The sequence below is a fragment of the Colias philodice genome, chromosome 12 (genome assembly GCF_061535455.1).
Source record: "Colias philodice isolate Cphi_HAF_F1 chromosome 12, ilColPhil1 Martin Lab GWU primary, whole genome shotgun sequence".
In the NCBI taxonomy this organism is placed as follows: Eukaryota; Metazoa; Arthropoda; class Insecta; order Lepidoptera; family Pieridae; genus Colias; species Colias philodice.
In genome coordinates this window covers 3,984,883-3,997,097 of record NC_143097.1, presented here as the reverse complement: position 1 = coordinate 3,997,097, position 12,215 = coordinate 3,984,883, and the positions used below count along the sequence as shown (strand labels likewise).

The following is a 12,215-nucleotide window of genomic DNA, read 5'->3' as shown; positions in this document are numbered from 1 at the left end:
CACTTTCAATAACTTTTTAAATTAGGTGCCAAATTACGCCAAGTGGCAAACAAATGAACGCGCGTAACCCGCCAATCACAAGCAACTCACAATTTTGAGTGATAACAGACGCGTTCGACCGTGAGTTACGAAAAAGTGGTTTCATCGTCGCGGAGTGAATTTTTTTGGCTTTGTTGTTTTAATTGCTATGCACGCATTTATGAAGGTATATATCAAACACCTATGTTATTGCATTACTAGATTATCATATTTTGTCGTACGTTCAGTGTTGTTCTCCAGTTGATAGTGGATTTGTTGGAAAAAATCAAGATATGGCCTTGGCTAGGGTGCGGGAGAGTTGAACCAGTCTGCAGTCGGGAGACTTGAACAATGGTTTAACTCTCCCTTTGCAGTTTGTTTACTATTTAAGTTAGCTTTTGTTTTGTTTAAGAAAGAAAATGCCATTTCAGAATAAGCCTAAGGAAGGTAGTCGTCGCAGGAAACCGTTTAGGTACTAAGTCTAAGATTGAAAGCGCAGTCAGAGAAAAAAGTAAAGAGTGGCAAATCTATTCGTCAAATTGCTATCATGTATGGGATAGGCAAAACCACTTTACGCTATTACCTGTTAGGTGAACAAAAGTTAACACCTTTGCAAAACAAGGGGGGCCAATACAAATGCTCCTGAATTTTCAATGTAAATAAAGAGAAATTGCTCGTTCGTTACTTATTGACCTGCAGTAAAATGCACTATGGTTTAACCATAAAACAAGAAATGCACGCCAAATTCCTCCAAAGTGAACATCCAAGAGGCAAATATTGAAGAAATAGGCAAATAGGCACATATTAATTAATAGTAAGAAATGTCTTTAAATTAGTTTTGTAGATTTATTTAGCAGTAGATACCTCAAATCGAGTATTTAATTAATAAAAAGAAGCGAATGTTATGTTTAGGAGTTGCTCTGAAAACATTTTTCACTAAATTGTTTAGAAGATGATTATGAATAATCTAGTTATTGTTAAATGTGTCTAAATAATACATAACTAATGAATAATATGCTTTATTTGCGTCATTTCCCCTCTCTAAAAAGGTATGGGCAAGTGTCCCGCACCTGATGGGCAAGTGTCCCGCCGGTTGGGGAGACTTGAATCAAAACTCATTTTTCATTACAACTTCGTTTACTATCTTCTCCTTGCAACTTTTATTTTCAGAATAGTATAAAATCTTAGCCAGATAATAAGGCTTCCATATGGTGTAGATCTTAAAGCTCTCCAGGTCACTGATCAGATTTTATAGAGTTTTTAGTAAAAAGCGGTTCAAGTCTCCCGGACTCCCCCTACTTAAAAAAATCCAATAGTAATCTTTAAAAAAGTGTTTAGTTTCAGGTACTGAACTGATGGCAGTCGTTTTATATAATTAAAAACGGATTTAATAATTATATTTTCAAATAATAGAGCAAGAAGATTCTCATTAATTAGTTAGCATTAGCTGAGATTCCTTTATCTTATTCATTTTTATCAACCTTTTCAACCTTTTGCCTCTTTATAAAACATAAAACATTTATCCAAATGAAAGATGCTGAAGAAACGTAAACTACGCGCAAATTCGATGGCACGAATGCAAAATTTATTATCTGACCCGGAATCCAAAACGCTTGATTCGCGGCAAATGTCTTCCAATACTTTTGTTTCAACTCTTCAAACACATCTTCCTTTCTTTCTAGTACACCCAACACTGAAAGAGATAAAATAATTAGTATTTAGAAATATTGCACCTACTTACCTGCTTATTAGTTAGGTATTACATATCTTAATATATATAAATCTCGTGTCACAATGTTTGTTCTCAATGGACTCCTAAACCACTTAACCGATTATAATAAAATTCGCACACCATGTGCAGTTCGATCCAACTTGAGAGATAGGATAGTTTAAACATGTAGGTACCACGGGCGAAGCCGGGGCGGACCGCTTGTAGTATTATAATATTATCAGCTGTGGTATTACCTACTTTCTCAGAATGACGATAAATTATTTTCAGCAAAGAAAGTAGGGGCAACAACATTCCTGTATGTAAATGGATATTGTATGACGAATCCAGAATGTACTTTACTTTCTATAGATACCATAAAAAAATAGATACCATTACCTATTCGTAAATTATTGAAACTTACTCGCAAAGAAGGCAGCAATTAACACCGGTGACATAATGAACTGGTCTGCTGCAACTTTAGACAGTACTGCCTTCACCGATGTGCCTACGAAACGTCTATCTAAATATCTATACCTGAAACAAGTTTAATACTTAGTTGCGTGTGAAAATAATAGTCGTATCTACATCCTACAGTCGTATGTAAGAGAAAAGCAAAAGCGGGCATTTTGATCTACTTATTTCTTTTAATTTTTGGCCAAATGAAAAACCTTCGCACCCATATTTGATGCAAAATGTAAGTAATCAAATATTTAATCAAGAGTCAGTCACATTTCTATAGCTCAAAAGAAATCGTGGAAGAAAAACATTTGACCGGATTTCAAAAAAATTCTGTATATTTCGGAAATACATTTAAATTAAAGATCCTTGAATCAATGATGCTTAACTATGTCCTTAATTATCCACGCACAACCAATGTGCAGTTAGGAAATGAGATAAACTTTCAAAACGACTCACGTGGGCAAACTCATTGAGTCGGAACTCATGTTAAATTCATATGTATGCAAAAATATACAAGTGTGTACACCGTACGACACTTGGACTAGATTTCCTATTCAACTTTCGTAATGTTATAAATTTCACCGCTTCCTTTACATTTAGGAAACATATTGTTGCAATGTTCGCATGATATCGATATCTTTACTATTAAAATACCATTTGAAAGAAAGAAAAACCGATTCAAGGACGGCAAAGGAAACTCAACAAATAAAATTTTTAAAGTTTTTATAAAACTTTTTTATTTAAAAACCACTAAGTATACTATAACTCGGACATCACGCAAATTCAATAAAGATTTTGATGTTATTTTCAGCACAATTTCAGTGTTTACTTACAAATAGTATTAATAAGTATTTACTTATAAATTTATAAAGAATAGAAAAAATTCGATCACGAGGCGGGACTCGAACCCGCATCCTTCGCGCCATTCCGGGGCGGATGCCTGACCAACTCAGCCACTCGTGACCCGCCAGAGCAATCGAATTTATTCTATTCTTTCAGTTTTATGTGTCTGAAGGGACACACCGCACGCCATCTATTGAGATGATTAACAACCATTTCAACCAATATGAAGCACTTTTCAGTGAATACAATATTGTAACGATGGAACACGACCTTTTTTGTTGAATTTATATTTTTGGTTTTATGGCATTCAAATGCTTTATAAATATAAATTTATAAAGAATAGAAAAAATTCGATCACGAGGCGGGACTCGAACCCGCATCCTTCGCGCCATTCCGGGGCGGATGCCTGACCAACTCAGCCACTCGTGACCCGCCAGAGCAATCGAATTTATTCTATTCTTTCAGTTTTATGTGTCTGAAGGGACACACCGCACGCCATCTATTGAGATGATTAACAACCATTTCAACCAATATGAAGCACTTTTCAGTGAATACAATATTGTAACGATGGAACACGACCTTTTTTGTTGAATTTATATTTTTGGTTTTATGGCATTCAAATGCTTTATAAATATAAATTTATAAAGAATAGAAAAAATTCGATCACGAGGCGGGACTCGAACCCGCATCCTTCGCGCCATTCCGGGGCGGATGCCTGACCAACTCAGCCACTCGTGACCCGCCAGAGCAATCGAATTTATTCTATTCTTTCAGTTTTATGTGTCTGAAGGGACACACCGCACGCCATCTATTGAGATGATTAACAACCATTTCAACCAATATGAAGCACTTTTCAGTGAATACAATATTGTAACGATGGAACACGACCTTTTTTGTTGAATTTATATTTTTATAAGGTCGTGTTCCAAAAAAGGTCGTGTTCCATCGTTACAATATTGTATTCACTGAAAAGTGCTTCATATTGGTTGAAATGGTTGTTAATCATCTCAATAGATGGCGTGCGGTGTGTCCCTTCAGACACATAAAACTGAAAGAATAGAATAAATTCGATTGCTCTGGCGGGTCACGAGTGGCTGAGTTGGTCAGGCATCCGCCCCGGAATGGCGCGAAGGATGCGGGTTCGAGTCCCGCCTCGTGATCGAATTTTTTCTATTCTTTATAAATTTATATTTATAAAGCATTTGAATGCCATAAAACCAAAAATATAAATTCAACAAGAAAGGTCGTGTTCCATCGTTACAATATTGTATTCACTGAAAAGTGCTTCATATTGGTTGAAATGGTTGTTAATCATCTCAATAGATGGCGTGCGGTGTGTCCCTTCAGACACATAAAACTGAAAGAATAGAATAAATTCGATTGCTCTGGCGGGTCACGAGTGGCTGAGTTGGTCAGGCATCCGCCCCGGAATGGCGCGAAGGATGCGGGTTCGAGTCCCGCCTCGTGATCGAATTTTTTCTATTCTTTATAAATTTATATTTATAAAGCATTTGAATGCCATAAAACCAAAAATATAAATTCAACAAAAAAGGTCGTGTTCCATCGTTACAATATTGTATTCACTGAAAAGTGCTTCATATTGGTTGAAATGGTTGTTAATCATCTCAATAGATGGCGTGCGGTGTGTCCCTTCAGACACATAAAACTGAAAGAATAGAATAAATTCGATTGCTCTGGCGGGTCACGAGTGGCTGAGTTGGTCAGGCATCCGCCCCGGAATGGCGCGAAGGATGCGGGTTCGAGTCCCGCCTCGTGATCGAATTTTTTCTATTCTTTATAAATTTATATTTATAAAGCATTTGAATGCCATAAAACCAAAAATATAAATTCAACAAAAAAGGTCGTGTTCCATCGTTACAATATTGTATTCACTGAAAAGTGCTTCATATTGGTTGAAATGGTTGTTAATCATCTCAATAGATGGCGTGCGGTGTGTCCCTTCAGACACATAAAACTGAAAGAATAGAATAAATTCGATTGCTCTGGCGGGTCACGAGTGGCTGAGTTGGTCAGGCATCCGCCCCGGAATGGCGCGAAGGATGCGGGTTCGAGTCCCGCCTCGTGATCGAATTTTTTCTATTCTTTATAAATTTATATTTATAAAGCATTTGAATGCCATAAAACCAAAAATATAAATTCAACAAAAAAGGTCGTGTTCCATCGTTACAATATTGTATTCACTGAAAAGTGCTTCATATTGGTTGAAATGGTTGTTAATCATCTCAATAGATGGCGTGCGGTGTGTCCCTTCAGACACATAAAACTGAAAGAATAGAATAAATTCGATTGCTCTGGCGGGTCACGAGTGGCTGAGTTGGTCAGGCATCCGCCCCGGAATGGCGCGAAGGATGCGGGTTCGAGTCCCGCCTCGTGATCGAATTTTTTCTATTCTTTATAAATTTATATTTATAAAGCATTTGAATGCCATAAAACCAAAAATATAAATTCAAGTATTTACTTTCGTCATGTCTGTCCGTTTTTCGAGGTCATGTACAAGAGTTGGCACATGCATTAAATTCCGGAGAAGGTGTGTTCTGTACAATGGAATAGTTGTGTTGATTGAGCAATACTTGATTCCAATTTAACAAATTGTATTGCGATTTGCGACATAAACAAGCGGTTTGTATAGCACAAACTGCTTATTTTTAATTGAAATAATAATAATCAAGTGTGATATTCGGAATTATCTAATAATCTTCTTCTTATATATAAAAATGAATCGCAAAAATATGTGTTGGTAAGCGCATAACTCGAGAACGGGTGGACCGATTTCGATAATTCTTTTTTTATTATATTCCTTGAAGTACGAGGATGGTTCTTATGTAGAGAAAACGTAAACATGTACCACGGGCGAAGCCGGGGCGGACCGCTAGTATCTAATGAAATAAATATAATTAGAGGAGCAGAATATTTGATTGAAATGGTTTTATTATATCTGTAAGAAATTTCTTATAGCCGTAAGCTCAAGTAACACAACTACGATCAAACATCCTTTACATGCATGTGTAGCTAAACTAGCTATAATTATGATACAATATTTATTACATCTCTTCTTCATTAAAAACGGCTTATCCTATGTATGTAATAATTACCAAAAATATAGAGTCGTTGGGTAGAGACAGCTCCCCGTCGCAACTATTCTGCCGGCCGCTGCCAAATCATAGTCTGGTTTTTCTGGCTGAAATAATGTAAGTATGTATTAGCACAGACAGACAAATAATAATATACTACGTAATATACGTATACAAGTATTACTTAGGTATTTATTTATTATGTAATGTAATAACTAAGTTCACATACCTATCTACATTTTGTTTTAACTTTGAATTAGTGTAAAAATACCCTATGACAATAGTTATGTACCTACATTATGCTAGAATAAAAATCGGTTATTTTTTGACTAACAATGAAAACTTTCTAAAATATTCATCTAGGCTGGATTTGTAGCTAAATTTTAATGCAACCATGCTCAAAGTAGGAATTACGTAAGATATTATTACGAAATGGTCAATATTGGTCAATATGATACAAAATAGTTTACTACTTTCTATATATGTGCTTAGTAAATCTATAGTTTTGCATGAAAATTGATAAGTAGGCAGAATATATTTTATACAATAAAGTTTTAGACTAGCAATAAATATACAGAAAGAGATTTGCCAGATAATAATTAATCAATGTAATATTTACACGTATGAAATTACTTTACATATGGAACTGCTCTAAGTCCTATATTAGTTACGAAACTATTTAGGAGCTAAAATATTTATGTAACAATACTTCAACACATACCATGTTAAAAATAAACCGGGTAACTGTCCACAGGGAAAGCGTTATAAAAAAATAGTTTGGACGTCACGGGTAGCGTGGCCGAGCGGTCTAAGGCGCTGGTTTAAGGCACCAGTCTCTTCGGAGGCGTGGGTTCGAATCCCACCGCTGCCAGGATATTTTTTTAATTTATATTTTTTACTTAGGACTTGTACTAATGCTATTTTTGTAGATATGATATGTTTATTGCAGAGTAAGATCTCTGGGTACGCAATGATTTTTATTATCTTTTTTGGATTTGTTTTCTAAGGACAACTAGAAAAATAAATAATTCTTAATTTTCTGTGTTAATTTTGTACAATAATATAAAATATTATATAATTAATAATATCAAAAAAATAAATTAATTATATCAGAAAAGGTACTTACAAGGTCTTGAAATAACGAATGGTATTAAAAGTACAAGAAACTACCCATATTCCCACGTGTAAAATTAAAAATTTACAATGATACGTATGAAATGATTATGCTGGAAGCAGAACTTTGCATAATTTAAAAGTCATACAAGTAACAATTTAACGCTGTGGACACGCTTGGTATGGAACTACCATTTTCATAACAAATGAATGGAGGAAAGGATGAGCATATTTGAATTTTAAAGCTGTAATATACTAGCTTCTTGCCTCAACTTCGCCCGGGTAATTGTTTTATTCAACAAAGCAAAAAATCATTAAAATCCATCCGGCTTTGAGTTTATATGTTGTGAATATAACACTTCTCTTTTATGTATACAGATAAGTTGTAACTATCCCTATGATGTTCAGGTGAAACTTTATAAGTATGCCTATCCAATAGATACCATGACCGATAACATTTTGTTAACTTTATAGCAGCTCTACATCCTATTATATCAACTGAAATTCGTCATGAGCACCGGTTACTTCAGGGGCAACAGCACGGTCATGTATGTCAGAATAATTGCTGACCATACATAATATGATATTATAGTTACTGACTAAAACCTTACGGTAGCCTACTTCCGCCCAAGTAAGGTACATAACTCGACGTCCTATAATGCTATCAATATATTATCTTTATTGTATTCTCAATCAAAAACATGTTACAAGACAAACTCACCGTATACATCTTATTGAAGGTTTGCTGCGAGAATTCAGCTGCAGTATAAAACGTCGCGTATACAGCTGTGTTCGTGAGCACCGGTCTTCGCTTGAGGGTGTGACGCCACCAGCCGACTATTCGGGATACCATTGCGACTGAAAAATATGAGCAAGATATAACGAGCAAGATGTAACGGTGCATTAACATCAAACGAACATAGAGCAAGAGCATTCTTTTGTGATCTTTTAGTGTAGATAAACGAAAACTCGTATTCAGTGTTATTCAGTATAAGAACATTGCATAGAATCTTTTCGAACGCACTAACAGAATTGGACTATACACTAAAAAAACTTGACATAGTTAATTAAGAATAATTTGCTCGTTTGATGTAAATGCACCGTTATATATTTTCACAAAATTACAGCTTCAGCACCTTCTGAATGAATATTCTTTATTGCGTTACAATAATACATGAAATAAACAAAAACTTAACATAAAGCAGCAAAAAGAAACAAAAAGATATGATCTCTACCAGGCAACCCTCACAAAGTAAAGGAAATAAAACAATCTGGTCAATGAAAATGGTGAAAAATTTAATAAAGTTATGTTGGATTTGATAAGCTTCGATTGTGCAGTCGACCTTTCTATTGTTATGGTTCTCACTTTCAACAATAGAGACTATTATAAATTATAAACTACATTTTATATAATACTGTAACATTTTCTTTTATAATTTTCTGTTTAAAATAAACACTGCTTTTATAAACGTACGAACCACTTTCCGTAAATAGGTATTTCAATGAAGTTGAAAATTTAAAAACAAAAAGATTTATAAATTACTAGCTGTGCTCCGCGGTTTTACCCGCATTGCTCCGCTCCTGTTGTTCTTAGCGTGATGGTATATAGCTTTCCTCGGTAAATGGGCTATCTGACACCAAAATAATTTTTCAAATCGGACCGATAGTTTCTGAGATTAGCGAGTTCAAACAAACAAACTCTTCAACAAAGAATTATAAACATGCAAATAACAAGTTATTTTCGTTGTATTCATACAAGAAAAAAAAATCTACATTGATTTCAAGCACCTTCAAGTTTTAACAATGTAGCTATCTATGATCCGTCTGGATAACAATAATTGTAAGCCCTCATATTATAATAGGCAAGGATATACGAATAGGAGCTATGAGGGATCTCTACTATTATCTTGCAATTTTAATTCAATTTGCTTGTTATTAAATCTTGTGAAGATTTACAACTTGATCAAAGCATTAATATGAATTTTATTATGGGTATTTATGACTTAGTTATACGCTAGTATAGTATTATAATTATTGTTTGTGGTTAGGCCTATACAAAAGGTATGAGTAAATGTATTGGACACTCGAAAATAATCAAAACTCAAAAAAATAGATCACCCTTTAAATACATCAGCTTGATTTTAAATCCAAAATTCACATATAAAAAAATGTGTCGATACATTGCAACAAACAAAAAGTTATAGAGTTTTTAATAATACCTAAATTGAAAAATTTAACTGCAGCTAGAGCTACAGCCTACAATAACGTAATCAAAATACTAAACAAACACGAGATAGATATATATTATATAGTATAAAAAATTACCAGTACAAAAATGCCTATAGATCGCAAATCTTATCACAGTACACAGTTTCCAACCATATATTTTAACACCGATCACAGTACTGATAACACAAGCAAGTATCGTAGCACCCACCTCGTGCAATTGAGTTCAATAGAATAATTTAAATAACCAGTGTCATGGGCTATCTATTGACTAAGAGCCGATTTATGATTTCTTATCGGTTTAAATCTATAGATAAACTTGGTGGTTTGTTGCTATATTGCGAAAATATAGAAAAACAATGTCGTCATTGATGTGTTTAGTATCAACATTCTGTACAATTTAATTGGGGAACCATAAAAATATCGTGTTACAACTGTGGTTAAATCCACGAAAGATCCTAAATCCAAGAAACGAAATGGGTAAAATAGAAAGGAAGCCTGTTTCTGCCTATCAATAGATTTATAACCAAAATCTATAGGAGTGCTATACATTATTCAATTATTTCTTTAACGTAAATCATTTCCGTTTTTAGGCATGTCACATATTGAATTTTCAAATGATTAATCAAACGTCAAGAAGTCACAGGGGCTATTAAAAACTTAAAACTTAAAGCACAGTGCAGGTTGCTGAAATATTAAGCACACAAACACACATGAACATTCTACTAATATTCGGCAGTGCTGTGGCTTATGTAGGTAAGTACCATTACCATCGATATTCTATTATCTATCACATAGGTATCCTATAATACTTACACTTTTATCATTTTTCGTTTTTGTATTGGTGCATTTTTATGTATATTTGCATAATATGCGGGGAGTCATATTTGAGATATTTAAAATTTAAATGTATTTTCCTTCTCACTTTCAGATTTTTAATTTTTATAAAAAGCACCTATTTATTTTGATGCATAAATAATTTGTCAACGGGCTCTCTGGCTATACACATGTAACTGTTCGTATTTAAATATTGATGTCGAAACTCTACTTTGCATAATGCAATTAAATAATCATTGTTCTCAAATATTTGTTACTGTTAAGTAGCTAAGTTATAGTTCAAATTATTAATCATTATTTATTATTGTATGGATATTACAGTTTATGGATTTATTAACTTTAATAGCTACTCATTCGGAAAAACAAGAACCTCGTTAGTCGTTACGTACTTAATTGATATACATATTTACGCAAAAACTATTATACCTATTTCCACAGAGTTTTCATAGAATTTCAGACTGAAAATGTCGAGAATCAAGCAGCCAACAACAAAGAGCTTTCATTAAAATCCTCGTTTAATCCCTTTACAATAGGTACAACAGTATTGTAGAGTCGGTAGAATATCTGATGTAAGGTTGGCTTATCAATTATCATACCCATTTTAACTTCTACTTACAATTAAAGTATTTATCTTAGTTAATTTAAGTACATACTTAGTTTTCTTGAGAATATAATGCATATTATGGTAATTCACAAAAAATAAATATCTTTAATAAAAAATATTAGTTGTTATCAAGAGACAAGATGAACGTGCGAAAAAACGCAAGCGTTCTCATGAACGAGACACCGTGTGAAGTCGGGGCGGAACACTTGTTTTATTCGTGTTTAAAGTATAGATATACAGATATCCATTAAAAAGGAGAGCAATACTTCAATATTTCCTAAAATATTAAAAATGCATGTTTTCGTTTTTTAAAAATGAATCAAATTCGTCTAAGTATTGTCTCTTTTTTTTGGCCAGATTCAAGTCAAGGTCGTTTAAAATATTCGTCTACTATCAGATTTAATTCAACTTAGATTCCCAAGTTTCATCATGCTGCAGTTAAAGCAATCTTACAATATATCACCGCATTCTACTTTTGTTCCACAAAATATACAAAAACAAAACACAGTCAACAAGACTTGCGTAATCCTTTAAATAGAGCCTTGAAGCTTACGAAGTAACGCATGCATTATTTTTATACATTCATAAATAGCTACCTGAACTAGCTTTCACTTATTAAACACAAACTATCATAGGTATTTTACTAAGCTTAGTTTTCTAAAACTCTACAATGCAAATATGTATTAGAAAAACCGAGCGTAGAAATCAAACTAGAATACAGAAAACAATGGAGAATCCTTCACACAATGTTGACAATAATTGTTGGTAATCTGGCCACGATTGTCATTTGGAATCTCGTAAAATTCGAAATGCGCGGTAGAGGTGAGGGGCGCCAGCGCCGGTCCGTGCCAGGTAACAGGAGGTACGGCGCAGCACAGTGTGCCTGCGCATTACTTTAACGGCCATAGGTATTTATATTTACTTACAAATATGAATATGTGTTGTGAGTGAAGACTGTGAATATCGTTGTTATAGTGTAAAAGCATAAGGTAAGGTGTTTTACAAAATACGCTGTTTGATTTATGAGGTAATAGCAATAATATGGTTGATAAATAGAACAATAAAGTCGCGAATTTGTTGAAGAACTAATTGGGTTTTAAGCTTAAATGGAATGGATAAAAAGATTTCGAATGATTAATGTTATCAAACTATGTTTGATGTAAAGACATTAACTAAGAAACTTTAAAAAGTTGGAAAATGCTAATTTCATATCAAACAATTCATATCACAGCAAAAGAGAGAACTTGTGTGATAGTCGATTCATAACCAAATGCTATGTACAGTTGTTGTTTTACATGCAAGATTTATTATA

The 12,215-nt window shown here is 33.8% G+C and overlaps 1 protein-coding gene and 1 non-coding gene across 3 annotated transcripts; one reads left to right on the top strand and one right to left on the bottom strand.

Moving 5' to 3' along the window:
* Positions 1 to 917: 917 nt before the first annotated feature.
* Positions 918 to 11,716, bottom strand: LOC149483889 (mpv17-like protein). 2 transcript variants are annotated; one of them, XM_089701386.1, is made up of 5 exons: positions 11,500 to 11,716; positions 7,958 to 8,094; positions 6,145 to 6,230; positions 2,151 to 2,263; positions 918 to 1,711 (listed from the first exon to the last, which is right to left on the bottom strand). In XM_089701386.1, the coding sequence occupies exons 2-5, from the start codon at positions 8,087 to 8,089 to the stop codon at positions 1,482 to 1,484; spliced, it is 561 nt and encodes a 186-aa protein (XP_089557512.1). In that variant the 5' UTR covers positions 8,090 to 8,094; positions 11,500 to 11,716; the 3' UTR covers positions 918 to 1,481. The 2 variants fall into 2 exon arrangements, with proteins under 2 accessions (XP_089557512.1, XP_089557513.1); XM_089701387.1 differs by lacking the exon at positions 11,500 to 11,716 and adding an exon at positions 9,562 to 9,695.
* Positions 6,913 to 6,994, top strand: TRNAL-AAG (transfer RNA leucine (anticodon AAG)). Its single transcript has one exon. It is a non-coding gene; the product is annotated as a tRNA-Leu (tRNA).
* Positions 11,717 to 12,215: the final 499 nt, after the last annotated feature.